This window comes from Gossypium raimondii, chromosome 5, assembly GCF_025698545.1.
Source record: "Gossypium raimondii isolate GPD5lz chromosome 5, ASM2569854v1, whole genome shotgun sequence".
In the NCBI taxonomy this organism is placed as follows: domain Eukaryota; kingdom Viridiplantae; phylum Streptophyta; class Magnoliopsida; order Malvales; family Malvaceae; genus Gossypium; species Gossypium raimondii.
This window is the reverse complement of record NC_068569.1, coordinates 24,109,804-24,131,587: the sequence shown is the minus strand read 5'-3', so window position 1 is coordinate 24,131,587 and position 21,784 is coordinate 24,109,804. Positions and strand designations below refer to the sequence as shown.

General features: G+C 31.6%; 2 protein-coding genes across 12 annotated transcripts; both read right to left on the bottom strand.

Annotated features, from left to right (window-relative positions):
- Window positions 1–1,775: 1,775 nt before the first annotated feature.
- On the bottom strand, window positions 1,776–7,596 carry LOC105770557 (uncharacterized). 11 transcript variants are annotated; one of them, XR_001126241.2, is made up of 15 exons: window positions 7,286–7,596; window positions 7,108–7,195; window positions 6,916–7,015; window positions 6,756–6,829; window positions 6,596–6,667; window positions 6,361–6,438; window positions 5,940–6,064; window positions 5,681–5,753; window positions 4,889–4,950; window positions 4,430–4,810; window positions 3,511–3,613; window positions 2,693–2,903; window positions 2,490–2,590; window positions 2,274–2,379; window positions 1,776–2,172 (listed from the first exon to the last, which is right to left on the bottom strand). XR_001126241.2 is itself a non-coding variant. In XM_052631677.1 (13 exons), the coding sequence occupies exons 1-12, from the start codon at window positions 7,363–7,365 to the stop codon at window positions 2,703–2,705; spliced, it is 1,437 nt and encodes a 478-aa protein (XP_052487637.1). In that variant the 5' UTR covers window positions 7,366–7,596; the 3' UTR covers window positions 1,776–2,172; window positions 2,693–2,702. The 11 variants fall into 11 exon arrangements, 3 of the variants coding, with proteins under 3 accessions (XP_052487637.1, XP_052487638.1, XP_012447269.1); XR_008196327.1 differs by having other exon boundaries at window positions 2,490–2,903; XR_008196330.1 differs by having other exon boundaries at window positions 1,776–2,061; window positions 2,490–2,903.
- An 8,580-nt stretch (window positions 7,597–16,176) lies between these two features.
- LOC105767638 (uncharacterized) lies at window positions 16,177–16,638 on the bottom strand. The gene has a single exon (XM_012587210.2). The coding sequence runs from the start codon at window positions 16,636–16,638 to the stop codon at window positions 16,177–16,179; it is 462 nt and encodes a 153-aa protein (XP_012442664.1).
- Window positions 16,639–21,784: the final 5,146 nt, after the last annotated feature.

Genomic DNA, 21,784 nt, shown 5'->3' with positions numbered 1-21,784 from the left:
CAGAATATTATTTATTACTTCTACCCCTACGTAATTTTATTCAAAATATGATTTTATTTAATAATTCATTTTAAACAATTATTTATTTAAGCCCAATCTATCTCTCACAATGAATAAAATTTCCCAAGAATAACCTAAAACACTCACCCCAAGCTGCCCCTTGTGCGAAATCAGTAGCATATTTATAGGCTTTGAAAAGCCTTATTATGTTTTCGAAAATTAGCAAGCCTTCAAAATTTAATACATGCATAATTATCTTAAAATATAGTATACTTATTATTTTCGAAAAGGGATTCCTCTCTAAGTAAATCTGATCAGCTTCAGTTTCAAACCCAAAGGATAGAACCTATGCATTTTTTAGTTCTCTTTATCCCTACAATATTGCAGCCAGAAGGATAAGGTTAAAAACCCATCATATCTAGTTCCCCTTAGACACAAACTAACCTGCATTTGCTGCCTAGATACATTTTAGAGATCAAATATAAATTCTATACTAGTAAAAAATGGCAACAATACAAAATGAATTTGAATGTCGCAAATTGTTATTCTAATTAATGTTTGACCGACTATATGGGATAGACAATCAAAGTTCACAAAAGAGGTAACGGAAAGAGAAGATACAAGAGTTAGAAGAGGGGATAAAAGGGGGAAAGGAAGAGTTGGGAGAGGGGGGAGGGTTCGGTGAAGGAGGTGACAACCTGTTACTAGTTGGCCACAAAAAAAGCCCCAAGAGAGGAGGGTTAAATTAAGAAAGCACTTAGAGATGATTGAGGTTTTTAGAGTTCTAAGAAAATGGTGATTATTTGAGATGTAAGGGAAGGGAATCTAAAAACCATTACATGTCTCGGTTTTTATTATTTTAGTTTTTATTAATTTTTCTCAAACTATTCGCTATAATTTAAATTGGTTTTTAAATCCTAAATGTTTTTCAAGTATTGTTTTAATCATGTTTTTCTTTCGCCCATTATTTTAAGTTTCTTATTAAATGTCAATTGGTGCGTGTAAAAGGGTTACGGTCTTTCAAGTGGCGTGTAAGCCTCATGTACAAAGCATTTGGTTGTTGAAAACTGCAAATCGCTTATGAAGATGATGGTATGCCTCCTTATGTCGATGATGTACCTAAAATGTCATTTTAAAAAGGTGACTCAAAAAGTATCTAAACGGTTTGTATTTAAAATAACAAAATACAAACTCACTAAATAGAGAAAAAAAGAACCCTGATACTATGTAAATGATAATAGAAAAAAGATAGCCTAAGAAAAAAATTTATTTGTTTCATCTCTAGAGTTAACTTATTTATATACAAGTTTAAATAGTTTAACTAAGGAAATTAAATCAAAATAAAATAAAATCCAATTTGAACTTAAACAATAAACCCATTGGCTAAAATAAATTTATCTGTGCTCGAGACTAGGGTTTCACCAATGTGAAAGTGTAATGTGAATTTAAACTTAGTATAAAAAAATCCAACCCTAGAATTAAGCCAAAGAATCTATAACAAGGAAAAAGGAATAAATTAAAATGGAAAAAAAGTTCGAAAAACAGATAGGTTTTGCTACAGATGGTGATTCGTATCACTTATTGACATTTAACAGTAAAATTAATGAAACCAACGGGTAAAAACTGATAGTTTAAAGACTAAATTAAAAATTATAACTTAAACACCATATTTAAATTTAATTTATAATTTAACCACGTCTAATGCAATAATTTCTCTTTTAAGAGAAAACTATATAAAATGTGAAATCATTCGTATCAAAAATAGAAAAATAATATAAATACAAATGAATAGTTATATTAAAATTAAACATAGGAACAAAGATTACAAATCTATATAAAGCATTTTAACAACGTAAATTTTGTTAAACAATTTTTTTCCTATTAATTCTTTTTCCATTGAAAATAGGAAAAAGACTCCTCAAACAACTTATAAGTGAATAAAATAAATATAATTACATACACTACATGAATAACGAAATCACCTCTATTTACATGTAACACTAGTCAAGGCCAGGAATTAAAGATTTGCACGTCCTCGATCTCAGAATTTCTTCGAAAAACCTATCCAGTGAAGAAATTCATACGCTAAGAGAGAAAAGTTAACATCGATCAATGGAGAGCAACTATGTGACCCGGACTACTCATTTTTCTTAAAGTATCTATGTCCGACACCTACATCAAGCACATGTCTCGAATATGAGTATGAATATATGATTTCTTTTAATATATGAAAAGACTTAGAAAATTTGGGTATAATAGTGTCAGAAACATACTTGTATCTGGCACTTCTGAATCTGGATAGCATACGATACATGATTGATGTCTTCTATAGAAATCCTCAAGTATGTGATCCAAACTCTTCACATTTTATAAAAGTATCTATGTATGACAGTTACGTTAAACACATTTGTGGGTATGAGAACATGGTTCTCCAAATATATGAAAACAAATTAGAAAAACGACTGGGTATAATCATGTCAGAAACATACTTTTCTCTGACACCTCCAAATCCAGATTACATGATCGATGTCTTCATGAAATTGAATGACATCAGCAATGGTAATGCAAAACACCAAGGTTTTGTTTAAAGCTATAATTTGAGGAAATCAGCATTGGCGTTAGATGCATATAGCTGATAATGCCATTACTTGGACACTTAACTAGATGATTAGATAACCAACATGTCACTTACAGGTAACTGGTCATTGCTTTGTAGCATCAATAAACATGGCTCGAGTCCAATGCTCGACATCCTCAGTTTCTGATGGTGGAGGGGGGAACGTTGGATGCTCCACAAGATCCCATTCATCAATTGAGTTTTCATTCTTCCTAGTATCAGACATTTCAGTGGCAAAAAGAAAACTGGCAGCCGAACTACGAAGGTTGCTATCAGAGAAGTTTTTCTGCATGATCATTGCAAAACAAAATCAAAATAATGTATCCAAATTATGAAGCATCTAACTTAAAAAGTCCAAACCAATCTCATCGACAAGGTTGCTAGAATTTCTCAGCGAAGATAACAATAGAAAAGCTATATTGCTTCAATATTCATTTTTTCTAGAAGTATCCAAACTTGGCACTAGTTTGACACATATAGCAAGGATACGAAGATATGACCCTCCAGGGATACTTCATATCAGTGGAAAAGCTTAGAAATGAAATAACAGACTCATGTCAGACATAAATATCTGGCATTAATACTTGAGTTCGAGTAACATATGTGAAAAGCATATACATTCATTTTCGAAGCTAGTATGAATAATAGGCATAATCCAACCATGCAAATGACTTCCCAATTGAATGGAAACTACAGAGAAGTGGAATATATATTAGTCATACTTTTCCAACACTTAGCAGAAAAGTAGGTAGAATAGAATGTATATATAGGTGCATGTTGGTTAAAAAAACCATATAACAAAAACATGTCAAAGATCTTGTGAATCGGAAAATTCAACAAATTAAAATTTCAAAATGTTTGAAGTTAAAACAAAGTCAAAGGCAATATTATACCGTCAAAGGAAGCGTGTGTGCACTCTCCAATAACGTGCTCGATGACATGGCAGAATTCACATTCCATACAGATTTGTTAAGCTGCTGGACTTGCTTGCTTGACCTGAAATTGATAAGCATGACAAAGCACCGAACACAAAATAGATACATACATGTGTATAAACTATGAAAAAAAGCACCAAAAAGAATATAACAACTCTTCCAGTCCTCATCATGCCAACAATTTTGAAAGGTTGATTGAGCAGCAATCAAAACAACAGGATTTTAAACGTAGATAACAGAGTCAGTTCAATCTCAGCTCCCCTCTATTTTATAAGATACTTTAGACAGGTCAATTTCTAAGTCTTTTCCTTCACATTGATTGTCAAGAAGACAATTTCTACTCCCACAAGACCAAACAAATAACAATTAGGTTAAAATTAAACTACAAGCTGAAGCTAAGTTTAGCGAATGAAGTTACATGATAACTAGAAGGGGAAAAAATAAATTTATATCCTATCCAAAAGAAGCATTTCTTACCATTTATTCACTTGAAGCAAGTTTGAACAGAGAAGCATCTTAAAACCAAAGGGATACTATAGGAAACAAAAAACTTAGGTTTAAGTATGGATGGTGACACCCAAACTCTTCCCGGAAGATAAGTAACTGTTCATTTTAACAATTCAAGATGACTCATTCATGAATCCAACTCGTGAGATTTCCAGCTTAGCTATAAGCTTCTCAAAATGTACTTGTAAAGAGAACCCATTTTAGAACTTAAAACTATCATCTGAAAGATAACAACAAATACTCTCTCCGTAAGTCTTATTTAAGGTTAGAAAAGCTGTTTTTATACTTCAAAATTTTACCAAAAGTACAAGTTAAACATATGATTCAGCTTGTATATATCAGAAATATAAGGCAGGAAACCAGGCTATACCTTGAACAAGCCATCTTCACCGAAAAAACAGATCGAACTTCCTTGGTTGAAGATAGTGTGGCCAGTAATTTAGAAAATGCTTCAAAAGTAGATGCCTCAGTAGGAAAATCTAAACAGAGTGAGTTGTAGCAGTAAGCGGTAATGCATGCCACAGTTTTCTTCAGAAGAGATATCCCTTTCTGCAAGTCCTCATGTGTTTCAGCAGTGTGGGGAGAACCAGAAGAACAATTGAAGCTACTACTTCCAGATGAATCCAGACGGAATCTTTTATCAGATTCCATTGAAGCAACACCAAAATTACTAGAGCTTCTATCTGTCCATGAATTATCCCCACTAGCAGAGCAATAATTTTGGCGAGGTATAAAAAGTGGATATTCATTGCTGCAAACAAACAAACATATTCAGTCCCACCAGAGATACCTTAGTCAACCAAGTCAAATAACATTGCGGGTGAGATACCTTCGAGAAGACGGGCATGCATCCCAATAAGAATCTCGTTGCCATATTCGTGAGCAAGACCCCTGAGGAGAAACTATAACATCATGAGTACAATAATAATGGGGTAAAATAGATCTCATCTATGCTTGATTTGGTTGCCATCATTATAGAAACCAATATACTCCAATGTGAAATGGAAGAGCTTCAAAACAGGGATATATTTTGAAAGTATAGTTGCTAGTACTCATTTTAAACCACCAGAACCAAACAATGGAACACTAGAAAATTTAATGAAAAAAGTAAGATAAAAAGTTCACTTCTTGATGTTTTTGTGCTGGTATTTTTTTACCACTTTTATTTAAAACTATAATTGATTTGAAGGAAGAACAATCATCACAATGCTATGCATCAGAAAAATTCATGGACTTTGAATTCTTTGATAGTCATTCTAGAAACCAGAAAGGTAGTTCAAAAATGAAATGAAAATTACTTTTTATACAGAAATCAATAAATTTTGAAACCACAAGTCATACTAATAAAATGAAGAAAATACATAAGAAATGCTTAAAAAATTAAGAAGGCTCAACTATTTTTACTAACAGTACCTAGGATAATAGAATTTTCTTTAGTAATAGTCCATTATGATTTACAGTTTTAGAGAACTTAAGATATTACCCACAGGAAACCCAAATAATGCAAAACTATATATGCATATATTTCATGTATATATATTATATAAAAAAATCCAAAAGCAGAAGCTTCAAGAAGTTTATTAGACTTAGCATAAAGGTGAAATTGATTCCTAGTTCATACCGCAAAACCTGAGTTATGAAGTGCAGGAACAGCCAAGTTACGAACAACAAGATTCAGAAGTTGCACCATGTATCTGATTTCAATCGGATCACCAAAGTGTCAGAGACTGGACATTCAAGCTCATAGATGGCTTAGATAACAAAGAAGATTCAAAGCTGAGGGAAGCGATTGTCCCAATGTCATATTATTCAATGAGGTGTAAATAAATGTAGGCGGATTACAGTTGTCATATAGCCTTATATAAATATGCAAAATTTACCCTAACGAGGCAGCGAGCTCCTCTGATGGAACAGAATGGGGATCAAGCCCTCTTGGTAAGCGAGCATTGCAAATAAGATCATACTGACCACTGGATCCATCTTTTCTCCCCCCCTCTAAATTTACCTGCGAAAGTAGAAGAAGTTCAGCTTACTTATCTTTAACCTAGGAGATAGTGGCTAGAATATAAAAGCTTAGAGGCAGGGAAATGAATAAGTCTGGGATGAATATCCTAATCTTAACCACATTAGCTGCATATTTAAGTAATTGTAAAAGGAAAATATCACTAGACTTTTGGTTACATGCATGATCAATAAAGATTGTCAAGGTAAGGCTCATAACTAGAAGAAGCATATGAAGCACACTGACTAGTCACCAGTCACTACCAGGGACCAAAACAATTTTAAAATAGAAGCACTTACCCGACGTTGGGGAAACAATTTGCATATCTGTTTTATGACCACAGACTGCTTATGAAGACGTTCCGAGGTAATTGCCATCTGCAACTTAGAAAATGTCTAAGTCACATCTTTCAGATAAAATAAAAGACATTCTAGTAAGCCAAAAAACAAAAAGGAACAAAAAAAATAAAGAGATATGTAACGCCTCAAAAATAACAATAACATAAAAAAAAAAAAAAAAAACAAGGGATCTCACATGCCCCAAGCTTTGCGTGCAAATAAGGTTGGGATAGTACTTTTTGATCTGTTCCACACGATTCTTTTCCAACTGCAGAGAAAAAAATATAATTCCTAAAGTTACTGTTCATACAACTTGTAATTCTGGCCAATAAACCAAAATGGAACAGAGTTGGTACTGCAGCTCGAGCAGAATCAAGCACTCCGTAATTAAACTTTAAGTCATGAGACACCCTCTCAATCTTAGCTTTCCCTATATATAAAGCACCATTTAGCATACGCCTAACGAATATAAACATTAAAAAGAAAAAATAAACAGTGAGGAGCAAGCATCAAAACCTTGAGCTAATTGTTCTTTACTACGACGAAGCTTCTCTTTCAAGCAAGTTAGCTTCTCGTTTTGACGAATTTTCCAATTCAGCTGATCATCAGTTTTCCCCTAACAACAAAACAAATCAAAATTTAAAAAAAAAAAAGACTCAAAAAGCTGTATCAAAAAACTAATTTCAAATTAAGTGAAAGAAATCAAACCTTTGCGGCAAGCACTTCGGTTAATTTTGAATATAAAAATTCACGACGGCTTTTCAACGATATTAACAAAGAATTATATTCATTTAATCTGCAAACAAGAATTCATGAGAAGAATAAAAAAAGAAATTTAAATTTAACAATCTTTTACCGACGATTATACATATATCTATATATACACCTGTAATTGACGCAAACGGCGCAAATGGATGCGCGATTTGAATTGTCGCAAATTGCGCAGTTGCTGGCTTTTTTGGACATCGTCACACCAATATAATTAAAATCTTTTCCTTCTTCATCAAAAAGAATCGAGAATCGAAATCACAAAGAAGAGAATTGAAACGGAAAGGGAAATTTCGTGTTTGGTTGACAAAAAAAATATAGTATTGTAGATTAAAAGTATTAATAATTTTCTTTCTGTTTTTTCTTTTTTATGTTTTGCTTTTTCAATGCTGAGCTGAGAGACGTATGGACGGAATGAAAAATGATGCAAGTCACCGCCGATTATTATTTTGTTAAGGGAACGGCGTCACTTTTACTTTCTCACCTATCCTTTAAGCTTTTTTTATACTTTAGTCCTTAATGTTTTCTATTATTCACTGATTCAGTCCTTTGGACGTTAAGAAAATATATCCAACCAATCCTAAATTAGCACATTTCAAATGATGACATCATCAGATATTTTTAAAAAAAAATTGAAATAAAAAAAGCATAATATCATATTTAACCCTTAATATTTACATCTTTTGTCAATTTGACCATTATTCTTTTTTTGACCAAACGATAACGGTTAAATTAATTAAGTTAAAATTCACCACTTTCCAAAATTTGATGCGGCAAACATACTATCTTATATGTAATTTCATATCAACTTATTAATTCCATATATTACTCACTAGAAATCTAGTCAATGAATTAACTATAGTTATTTGCATCAATACTCAAATCTAACCGTAAAAGTCTTATTATACTAGCTTGGTTACAAATGAGGATGAGTGTCTTTTCTTATATAGGCAAGCCCTTCAGGTCTAATGGTTACAATCAAATACAAGAGACGATCTAGATTGATTCTCTAAAACAATCTACCTGACTCTATTAAATGCTATACATGTGTAGATTTGTCTAGAGCGTCCTAAATCTTCTACTAGGTTCTACAAGGATCTGGTCCCTTTCTTTGACTTTTGAAATCTTCCGAGATGTTTTGGTAACCTCTTGACTCATTATTCTTGCATACGCACCATTTTGGACTTGTTGCAGTACTTGAGGTAGCCTTACTTAAGGGTGAATCGTAACATATATATGTCTTATTGAATTAGATTGATAGCTTGCTTTAGATTGTATAACATTAGAGATTAAAGTGAGACAAAAAAAAAAAAAAACTTTAAGCACGAAAGAAAAAAGATATGGTGTACTTTAGGAACAAAAGTGTGTATTCAAATATTATAATTTTATAATGGCTTAATGCTCACGTTGACTCTCAAGCTATACCATTTTTGTTTTTGTTTTGGTAATTATTTTATTTTATTTTATTTTATACTTAAACTATCATTTTATTATCTAATTTAATTGACGATGTTGAAGAAAACGTTGACACATTTCGCGTACTACAATGTGCTATATGATTTTCTCTTTATATATATATTAGATAATTTATATTAATTATTTTTATTTGAATAAAGCAAAATTAGTTAAGTATTAAAATAGATATATTTAAAAGTTATTCTTTGAAATACTTTTTTTAGGGCTACCTTGACACTCACGGGTGTCGAATTCTCTTATATCTTGTTCAACTGTAAAGTTTTTTGAGCCCAAAATTCCTAAAGTACAAAAAAATTATCTATTATATTATTGAAGATCATAACACCCATGAGTGTCGAATTACTTATCAAATAATTGTTGGACGTTTTCATTATAATCAATGTATCTACATTTAAGTTTAGATCTCTACCAGGCCTTGTCCTTCATTGCGTTTGGGAAGTCAAAAGTGCTTTTCTACCATAGAAGCAAAGAACGCTCGACTTTTGGGGCTAAAACTATAGTGAAAAAATATTTTTCCACCCAAACACAAAAATTGATATTTAGGTGCTTTTAATTTTTTATGTTTGAAATTTAAAATATCAAAATACCCTTATTTATATTAATTATTTAAAAGTATATAAAAAATTAGATTAATTTATATTTTATGTATCATTATATTAAATTGTTTAAATATGATTTACTATTATATTTAAAATTTTAAAATATTTTATATATCATTAATTTTACAAATAATTTATATTAATTACTTAAAATATATTTAAAATTTATTCTTCATGTATCAACTTATTTAAATATCATATAACTTAGTTAATTTAAAACTTTCTACTATCATATTTAAAAGGACATTTTAACATTTAATCATAATTTTGGTAGCAATGAAAAAATTAAAATTAATAAACCATACTTTTTTTACGTACTTTTCTACTACACTTTTCAAATGTATTTTTAAAAATATATATATTTTTGAAAAATGTTTTTTAATTGCAACAATGGATAACTAACTTTTAATGAGCTTGTATAATCGAGATTTACCTTTGGGTGATGTCTCTGTGACATGCTTGTCATGCTGATTATTCTTCCTGATTTGTTGATTTTCTTTTCCTTGTATTTCTTTTGTCTTCATCAACTTAATTTGGCTTCATGGTCTTGGTTTTATGCCAAACTATGGACTTGTATGTATCAACTTGTTTTATCTTGTGAAAATAAAATTTAGGGTAAATTATAAAAGTAGTTACTTTTATTTGTTTTAGATAATATTTTAATTATTTATGTTTAAAATATTATGTTTTAGTCACTTACGTTATCGTTTTATTATGAAGTGGTCATTCTATCGTTAAATTCCGTTACCTCCCTAACGGCAGTCTTCCGTGACAATTCAAATAGGTTTTAAATGCCAACTTGGATGTCCAGTTGTTGGGATGAAAATATGTTTTTAATTAAATAAATTTAATTTGGACTACCATGTAGGACCGTCGTTAGAGAGGTAACGGAGCTTAATGGTAGAGTGACCACTTCGTAACAAAACGATAATGTAAGTGACTAAAACGTAACATTTCAAACATAAGGTACTAAAATGTAATCTGAAACAAACAAAAGTGACTATTTTTATAATTTACCCTAAAATAAAAAATAAAAAATAAAAAATATTTTTTTTCTTTTTTATTAGTATTTTTAGTAGAGATGAAAAAATTGAAAAGAAAAATATTTATTTTATTATTATTTGATAGAACGGAAAAATGAGAACAAATAAAATAAAACTTCTACGATAATACTATTCTCATTTTCTCTCCGCTTATCATTTGAATTTGAATTTATTTATTTTTATACATTATAAAATGTTTATATCTCTTATTATCTTCCTTCTCACTTAACTTTCCAATCAAATCACTTTCAACTTTTTTCCAATTTTCTGTTTTCTCCTTTAATCATTTTATATTTCCATCTAACCAAATACAATATACACCTTTATCGATTTAGATAAAAAAAAGCATACGAATAATGATATGGAAAATAAAAGACTTAAGACTAATTCTGATATTAGAAATGCAAATGGATCAATTTTAGTAAATAAAAATAAAGAAATTATATCGATATAAATTAATACTTAAAAGAGACTATTCATAAAATTTAACCATCAAATATGTTGGATATGATTCATATTTCAGTCAAATTTGAGAGTTAATTATCGTCTAGTTAAATTTTCTTTATTTGTTTCAATCGAACTCTGATTACAACCTTAGAAAATACACCCATTAAAAATTAGAACTCATAATGTTTTTGGAGAATTTTGTGTTTATGTTTTAGGAGTTCTTTGTTTTCGGGTTTAGTTTTTATCTCCATATTTTATATTCTTCGTTCTTTTGCCATTAGAGTAAAATTATCTTTATCTATGTTTTTTATCCTCTTTGGAGGAGTTTTTACACATTAAATTTGTGTGTTCAATTTCTCAATTTCTTTTGCTATTTTTTACCTGTTCGTTGTTTAATCGAGTTGATCCCAAATTTTTTTTGAAAGATAAATTCATTAATTTATTCAATGAATGGAACCATACAATTTACGGAAAAAAAGAAAGAAACGCTCGTCGTAGATGAGGAAGGACAAACTCTTTCAGCACAACAAAGTCTTTAGTTTCAGCATCAATAGAACATTCTGATACATAGACAATTGGCATTGTCACAACTCAAGCATGACATATCTGGAGTGATTGCAAGGACTTAACACGATAATAAAATCTGCCCCGGATGGTCCAAAGCGGTAAGCAAAAATCGATAAAAGAATCAAGCATTCACCAAACTATAAAGGACGACAACAAAACCATCCCTAAAATCATTTGTAAAAATAAGATTACATGAATAAACAAGACTAAAAATTATGCTAGAAGAGCAAACAAAAACTTCTAAAATAGAAGAATTATTAAATAATGGAAAAATAAACAAAAAAAACATATAAAACTTAAGACAACACGAGTCCAAATCAACTCGTGAAATCATTTATTATTCTAAAATATTCTCAAAACAGAAACAAATTAAGAAATTGATGAAGAGCCACTCACTTTCCAAAAAAACTACTGGTGGCCAGTAAAGTTTTAGTGAACGACAAGCATCGTCATTTATCCATCGTAACTTGTGAAGACAACAAAAATATCCACAAAATAGATCTGTAAATTGAAAAAGAAAAAATAAATGTAGAGTGAATGAGAAGAAAAAAAGAAAAAAAGAGTTGATAGGAGGAAAAAAAAACAAGTGATAGCTAACCCGAAGGTTGATATCACCGCTGAACAAAACAAAAAATAAAAAACAAACTGCTTACAGAAAAATAAAAATTTTTAATGTTTAACAAAGTATATATATTATAATTAATTCATCGCATATATAATTCTTTAATACATATTTAATAATATATAAAATATTTAACATATCCATATATCTATAATTTTAATATATACATTTTTTGAAACTATATTTAATATATACTTAAAACATAAAAATACATAAAATATCATAAAAGTAAAATACTAATTTTTCTCTGCTTTTTACCTCGAGAAAAGAAAAACCCCTCCTATTCGACATGAACCAATGTAAAGCGGTTCAGGTTTTAACATAACCGGACCCTTAAAACGTCCACAAGAAATCAACGGCGACCATTGAAGAAAAAAGCATGAGCTGTTGAACACCCTCAAAAAGAACGGCGAATCCGACACGTCCTTACACTCCACATCACAAATATGTAAATTTCGCACCTTTTTCCCCTTAGGTAACCTATAAATTTTCCAACCTCCTAAAAAGAAACCTTCATTCGCATCTCAGTTCTCAAGGAGAAAGTTTATAAATAAGAAAAAAGGTTTTTTATTTCAGTTCATCAATGGCGATGGCGGGAGGAGGGGGTCTAGTAGAGGCTTACGTGATGCTATCTTTATGTAAAGAGAAAATGAAGGAAATGGAGAAACGAGAGACAAAAACTGACGATAATAAGGTTTTTGATATTGAAAAGGAAGTCACTACGGCTGGTTGCTTTTTCTGGGTATCCAAGAAAACCCGTTCTTCCAAGGTTTCTAATTCTATAGAAAATTTCATTTAAGACCAATAGTTGTCTTCAGGCAGGACCATGTTGTTGTTGTTCTTTTAATTATGTGTTTTGTTGTTAAAGTAGTTAGATTTTTTGTTGCTTTTTTTTTGTTCAGAGAAAGAAAGAATAGAAATTGATAGATATATTTCTCAAAACAAATGAAAAGGAAATGAAAGTTAAAACATAAATGGTTAACTTAAGTTGTTTCATTCATATATATTATTTTAAAATATTTGATTTTATGTAATATATAATAATTATATATGTATGTTTTAGGGTAAATTAGAAAAAAAATGTTGGTTTTAAAATATATTTAGTAAAGTAGATCGTTTTTTCTAAATTTAGGAAATAGGTTAATTTTAGAAAATAGATTAATTTTGGACAGAAAAACAAAAATACTTCTTGCAGGAAATGTTTTCAGTTGACATGTCGAAAAATGCTTTCTATAAAACACGTTTTTTTTAACACATCAAAGATAAAAAAATTGAAAATAATATATTTATTAATTAAAATAAAAAAAGAGTTTAAAACAACATGAAATAAAAAAAATATATAAATGTGAGTAGGACATGAACCAAACATGATACTCAAGGACAAAATTACAAGCATTTAACCATCTGACCGAAAAACTGATGTGTTAAAAGAAAATGCGTTTTGTAAAAAGTGTTTTCCGACATGTCAGCTGAAAGCGCTTCTTGAAGCGTTTTCTGTTTCTCTCTCCAAAATCGACTTATTTTTGTAAATATGAGAAAAATGGCCTACTTTGCAAATTTTTTTTGGTTTTTCCCATAAATTTCCCTATATTTTTATTACCATTATATATTTTTTCTTTTATTAAATTTCTAAACATAATATATATTTAAATTTCATATGATATAAGTTACCTAATATATAAAATAAAAAAAATAAAAATGTAAATTATAAACTTGAAAAAGAATCGAATTAAACTCCTAATGAAGCCAACATGGATGTGATACTAACAGCTCCATCCAGAGGCGAATCTAAAGTGCTGGCAGGGGCTCCAATCCCCTTAAAATTTGTAAAATTACTCTTAGAACCTTTGAGTTTTGATATTTTTATTTTAATATTATAATTAGTATTTAAAAAAGGATAAAATTTTGTTTGGTCCCCAAAGGTTTTGAAAGTTTTTTATTTCGATTTTTTATAGGATTTATAATTATTGAATGATAAATTTAGTAACATTTTTAGTATAATTTGGTAAACTAATAAAAGGTAGTATCTAAATATTAATTTAGTAAAAATAAACTTAAATAACTATAATATCTAATACAAATTGAGCATTTAACTTATTTTATTTTTCCTGATCAAAATTATCCCAAATTTAAATATCTTGTTGAAAGTAGATCCCGTGTGGGCCGGACCTACTTTAAATATGTATATCTTATATAATATTCCAACCCCTTCATCAACAATTCTAGCTTCCCCATGGTTGAATCTGAATTTCATCCAACGATCTGGTGGTGTCGACCATGCAAGTCGGCTATTGGTGGTATACAGGTGGCCAGATTGAATAGTCTTAGCTTTCGTAATAGACGTAGCTTTCGCAAAAATAAAGGGTTCCTATGTTTCCATGGTAGCAGCAAGTCAAAGCAAACATAGTCGACCACGCGAGTCCACATGGAGCTGAAAAGTAACCGTTGTGAGACGATGCCGGTAAAACTATAAGCCAAACAAAAGAAACAAATGGACAACCTCGTAGAACATGCACATGTCACGGGGCTAGACCTTTCATCTCGCAAACCGTGCGGCCTTAGGCGATCCGTTTGCTCCAAACTCGCCCAAGTCAGCCTTTACGCCCAAAAGTGAGGATTCCTTAGAACTCCTCTAAGGCACCAATTTGTATAGCGGAAGCGATTGTGCCAAAATAAGCTACAAAAGAACAACAGAAAGAGCGCTCGCAAAGTGTTTGAGTAAATGCTCTCAATTCTTATTCACAAAGAATAATGAAACAATTCAGGAGTGAGTACAAATGAGGGGGAGGCTCTCTATTTATAGTTGAGCTCCCCCAAAACCGACGGTCAAGATACAATTACATCGACGGACGAGATTAATCTATATCCCTTAATTTTAGGGATTTACAAGATATGTCTTATCAAATCTAATCTAATCTTTACAAGATATGATTCTCTCTATCTTCTAAGATTAGTTACCATATTAGCCTAAGTTGCGATCTCTTCACTATCGGGCCAACCAGACTTTAATCTGACAGGCTTCTCCAATATCTCTTTGAATCGGGTCAGTTCTCGTAGGCCAAATAATCCCCATCTAAGCATTAGACCTCCATTGGATGCATTTGGTGCGATGGTCACGGGCTTTGAACTGCGGCCCGTGACACACACGTTTCCACAATGCGATCACGAGACGCATTGATGATTGATCTGTAAGTTGTTAAACCGCGATGACATCTATATATACTTAAAACTTGCAGATTGACTGTCTTCTTCTTCCTTTTTTTTTTCCTTTCTTAATACCTTTTGATTCGTATCCTTATGAAAAAGTTTTTCTAATTTTTATTTTTCTATTCACAAAATACAAAATCAAGATTTTAAATTACTACAACATCTTCCGATTAATTGTCACTGATTCCAATGAATCAAGCAATTCCTGTAAAAAACCACTTCAAAGAGAGCAAACTTTCAATGTCATGATTTAGGTAAAATCTGATAAAAAATATCCAACAAGTAAATGCGGAGAACATTTATATAGATACATTCCTAAGAAAACTTTCCAATCTTATCTTCGTTTCAATGCCACGTTTCCACTTGTAGTGTTACCGTCCAACTTTCCTCCAAAACCCCGGCCCTTGCGCCCATGGGGTAGTTCACTTGTCCGCCGCTAGCGTCCTTGTTGCCCGCTGTTTTACCGGTCCCAATGCACTGGTCTGGGTTTTCTCAGGACTAGTGGCTGAAGCCTGCTACACGAGGTTTGGTGTCGTTGTTGTAAGCATCGTTGGTCGAACAATGGTTTCTGGCTTTTACGTTCTGATGCTTATATCTCTAGCTTCTAGGAATTTGATGGTTACAAGTTTTATACCGTCATGTTTATGTTTTATTCCTGTTTGTGGTTACGCTTATAATATGTTTCTTCACTTGGGCCATGTTTAGGGTGTTCCTTGTGTCGAAGCTACTCTTTTTCTTGTACCCAGTGTACATAACTGTTTGTTTGATGAAACCTTTGTTTGAGCCAAAAAAAAATAAAATCCAAATAAACCCTGATAAAATCATATATAGTTATATACCCAATCGCCAACCTCAATTTTATCTCATCAATGAAGATGACCCACCCAAAAAGGGAGGAAAAAGAAAAGGCATCAAAGCCTAAAACTACTTGCCTGCAATGGCAAACACATGAGGGATTTTGCTCTTACAAAGCTGCAGTTCAAGCACTTTCCTCCATTTTTCGTAATTCGGAAATTGAATATGAAATCTTCAACACTGCTACTTGTTCTTATGAACCACCTTGGGCATCGTTATTAATGTTTTTAACATCGAGTTGAACTTGAGCCTCGTTTGCTTCTACATGATCAATGTCGTGGGTGCAATCCATCACGAGATGCAACGTTAAACGACCATTGGATCGATGAGCTCGTAAATATTCATGGTGTCTCACTTTTTCTTCCCTGAGAATCAACCGTCCGTCGCTAGTATAATACCTTTTAAGCACCCAAAGCGACTGCCACGGCTGATTCTCGGCGCTAGCAAGCGAGGGTATCGGCGGCGGAATTTCCCTCTCAAAATTAATCTTCCTCTTCCTACCCCGATTTTCTGGATCCTTAACACTGCCACCTCCGCAGCAAAGCTCTTGGTGTTGGTTATCAATGCCGACACCAGAGCAACTCTCCATGCCAACGTATTCACCGATCAAAGAATAGGAAGAAGCTGATCTTGAAACAAGGCTTGAACTAAACATCGTTAAAAGGATTTTCAGATTGGTTTAAGAACTTAAGACCTCGAGACCAAGCTGATTGCACTTTTGAACGTCTATGAGGCTCAGAGGGGCCGCATTATATCAAATACAAACAACAAGGGTAATTTGTTTTTTGTTTCCTAGAATATATAAAACTAAATTTAGAATCAACAGCTTTCTATATAAAAATAGTCGGTCCAGACGGATAAAGTTTAGTATTTTCTGTTTTTACATAAAATAACTGTAAAAAAACTACATCGTTTTATCCATATATAAGCTTTTATAGTTTATATACAAAATTATCCATAAAAATATTTGAAAATGAGCTTTCATTAAATATTATATATCACCTTTTTAAAATAAGGGTAAATTATTAAAATAGTCTTTTTTTTATTTTAAGTTACATTTTAGTAATTTATATTTGAAATGTTACGTTATTGTGTTGTAACATTTTAGTCATTAAGCGATTAATTATCGTTAACGATGTAACGGTAAACTGAAGTGGCACGTTAAATAATCATTTCAAACAAAAAATTTAGGTTAAATTCTACAATTGGTCCCTATATTTTTTTTTATTTTGAGCAATTTAAATTTTTTCTTTTATGTTCTTTTAACGTTCTTTTATTTTTCATTATCTTCTGCTTCTCCCTATGTTTTCCATTTGTTAAAACTAGTCCACAAGTTCGCCTTACTCGAAAAAAATTAAATTGTTCAAAAAAATAATAGTATAGAGACTAGTTTTAACAAATGGAAAACATAGAAAAACTACATTAAAAAAATGGAGAATGGAGGAAAACAAAGGGAGAAGCAGAAGAAAATGAAAAAAAAAAGAAAATAAAAGGAAAGTTAAAAGAAAAAAAATTAAATTACTCAAAACGAAAAAATATGGAGACCTATTGTAACACCCCTAACACGTATCCATTGCTGGAATAGGGTTACTGAGCATTATCGGAGTTTACAGATAAATTAATTAGACATTTCATATATTATAACATTCATATATAAAAAAATGAATCAAAATCTTACATATTGTGTAACACCCCCAACCCGTATCCCTCACCGGAACTGGGTTACGAAGTATTACTGGAGTTTATAGAGCAAACAGACAGAAATTTAAAACATTTCATATCATCAAAACAAGTCATCAAAGCATCATTTTAATCCATATAAACATACCAAATCCAAATCAATTTGCCTAGTTCATGAGCACTTAAACATAGAATTAAATTCACATGCATCTATCTAGGTTCAGTTCAATATATCATGCCATAATACGATTTCAAAAACAAACACATATTTATATGTATAAAACCAACCAAAATTAAACTTATAACCTTATTTACAATCAAACCACAAAATAACTATTATTTAGACACCCTAGATACATGCCGACACAAAGGATAAACATCACCACATTTGTGTTCGGGATGGTTGTTGGATGCTGAATTGACGATCAAAAGTTAAGTACCTAACCTGCGCACGGGAAACAAAACCGTACGCTGAGTATAAACTCAGTGGTATTTCTATAATCCGAATATTTAAAGATAAGAAATTACAAATATACAATTGAAATATAAACACATATTAGTATTTAATTATTACAATAATCATATCATATTTCATTTGTTTCACAAATATCTCAATTCTCATACTTGTTATATAAATAGCTTTTCACAATTTATTTAATATTTCATTATACAATTGCAATATCCATTCCATAGTCATTTCATGAGTATATAACTCATATATTCCATATATTTGCAACATATTTCACATTCTATTTTCAATTCACTATTTCACTTCCATTTCTCATACCATACCATTTCAATATCAATTATAAAACTTTATTATTCATTTACCCCTATTAACATGACTCCGACTCGGAAGGATACACGGATCCAACCAAAACACACCAGTTTGGCACCTAGTGCCTCTTCGGATAATTCGAAATAATAATTTGACACACAGTGTCTCATCGGTTAAACTGAAGTAAATTGGCACCCAGTGCCTTATCGAATTAATCCGAAGTAGTAAATTGACACCCAGTGTCTTATCGACTCGAAGTCGAAGAAATTCTTGAACTCTTCCAATCCTATGGCATGCCATCTATATCTGACTCAGCCCGATACAATTAATATGGTTTCAATTCACTTTTCAAATACAACCAATATTCATTTCAATTCAAATAATCAATAAATTCAATATATATACCAATTCAATCAATATAAATTCAATAAATTCATCACATACTAAACCAATCCATTTCAATTACAAAACACAATAATTCTCACCTCAACACTTACCATATACATTAAATTGAATTATAACAATTAACAACTAAATTCAGATTATAAAAATACAAACCAGAAATTCTGAGCTATTCCTCGTTGACTTTATCTTTCCCATTTTTAGTCGAAGATTCCGGTACGACGTTAACTACGGAATTAAAATAATTAAAATTCATCAATACAATACAATTCAATTTCATATTGCATATTTCAATTTTTACTCAACATTTGTCTAAATTCCAATTTAGTCCCTAAACCGAGACTAATTTTATTTCTTCACAATCAATTCTATATTTTCATTCAATTTCCACTTTAAACTAGATTTAACTCTCTAATTTTACTTAAATCCCTAAAATTTGAATTTTTCACAATTTAGTCCCTATTACTCAAAATTTACAATGTATTCTACAATTCAATCCTTTTTCACTTCTAACTTAAAAATCTATCAATTTAATCCCTAATACTAAAATTAGTCAACATTAACAATATTTAAAAACTCAATAATTTCTAAAATTTTGACATAGGTCGGGTAGTATTTAATACTGGGATTCCAAAAACATAAAAATTAAAAGAAAAAGGGACTAAATTGACTAACCAATTGAACTCGGAACTTTGAAACCCTAGTTTTTTCATTTCTTTCTTTTTCTCCTGCTTCGTTTTTGCTAATATATTTTAACTTTAAATTTTTTAATAATAAACACTTATGCCGCCTCATTTATGAGCAATGAAATAATTGCTTCTTTAGTCCTTTTACTTTTTCTTTAATCTATATTCAACTTTCACCCTATATGCAATTTAGTCCTTATACCTAATTATTTTTAATTCAAGCAAATTCACTTAATCAAAACCTAATTAACTACACAACTAACTTCGTAAATATTTATTAAAAATATTTACGAGTTCGATTTACGAGAACGGAGTCCCGGGAATGCATTTTTTAATTTGATCCTTTTTAATTAATTAACCATCGAAACGTTAAAATTTCTTAACGAAACTTTCATACCACCTTAATGACACTCCGTAAATATTTATAAAAATATTTACGGCTTAGTTTATAAAAACAAGGTCTCGATACCTTATTTTCTAAAACCACATGAACTTAATAAATCACTTATATAACATAAATTATCAAATCAAAAACCTTTTTAAAAATCACATTTGACTTGTAAATATTAAATAATAATATTTATGAACTTACTCGTCGAATTTGGTGGCCCCAAAACTATTGTTTCTAACACTAATGAAAAACGGGATGTTACATATTGTCCCTTATACAAGCCATCGGGGCCCAAAATACATGTTAGAAACAAGTTGGGACTAGATCAAATACTCAAAGAATTTTTCGAAAAATATTGAAATTTTTCAAAGTTGCAGGGGACACACGACCGTGTGACTCACACGGTCAGGAGACACGCTCGTGTCTCAGACTGTGTGGGCATTCGAAATAGGGACACACGGTCGTGTCCCAGCCCGTGTAACTCCCTGACTTGGGTCACATGGCTACGTCACACGCCCGTGTGCTAGGCTGTGTTGAGCATACTGACTTGCGCAATTTTAAAGATATAGAGGACACACGGCTGACACATACGCCTGTGCCTCTGTCCGTGTAGACGAAAATGGGCCAATTTTGAAGCCACATTTCTCACGCAATTTGACATCAACCTAACTCAACATTTTTGCACATCAACAAGCCATAACAAGGCATTTAAAACAAGCCAAAATCAAGTCTTAAACATGAAATATCACCACATACAACCAAGTATCCAAACTCACCTAAATGACCAAATACATGTATGCATATCCAAACCCCATTTACTTTCTTTCATTCTACCATATTAAACACACAACAAATATGATAAGGTCACTTATATACACATCAAAATATGTCAAACACAAGCCATTCAAATGGCTAGTCTCAACAAAACATTTATATACCAATATTGACCAAAATAACCTATACATGCCATTATATCCGAGATTAATTACTGAAAGAACCAAAAGAACTGATGGATAGTGTGAAATAACTACGACCAACTTCTAACCCGAACGAGCTTCCGAATTACTATAAAATATGGAAAATAACACAGAGTAAGCTTCAAGCTTAGTAAGTTCGTATAACACAGAATTTAGCTTACCTTATATCCATAAAATAGGTAATTAAACATAGCATATGTCAACCAATTTAGCCAAAAGCCTAATGTAACACCCGAACCTGAATTCGACGCCGAAATAGGGTTATGGAGCATTACCGGACTAACAGACCAAACAATCAGACATTTCATTTTCATCTCACATTCAAATCAAAACCAATCACAACCAAACATATAGTCCCTAATATGAGTCCTCGAGGCCCAAAATAGACATTAAAAATAGTTCGGGACTAAACCGAGTACTCAAGAAATTTTTCAAAAAATATTGAAATTTTTCAAAGTGCAGGGGACACACGCCCGTGTGGCCAGACTATGTGTCTCACACGATTAAGAGACACGCCCGTGTCTTAGGCCGTGTGGGCATTCGAAATGGGGACACACGGTCATATCCCAGCCCGTGTCCGTACCCGTGTAACACACTGACTTAGGTTACACGGCCAAACCACACGCCCGTGTACCAGGCCGTGTGCCCTTCAAAATAACCTCACACGCCCGTGTACCAAGCCGTGTACTAGGTCGTGTGAAAACTGGAGAGTATACTAACTTGTGCCACAGGGCCAAGCCACATGCCCGTGTGCTAGGCCGTGTGCAGCTAATGACTTACTTTCTTTGGAAATTACAAGGGACACACATCCGTGTCTCTACCGTGTGGACAAAAATAGGCCATTTTTCAATCCATATTTCTCACCAAAATTTGGTACCAACCTAACA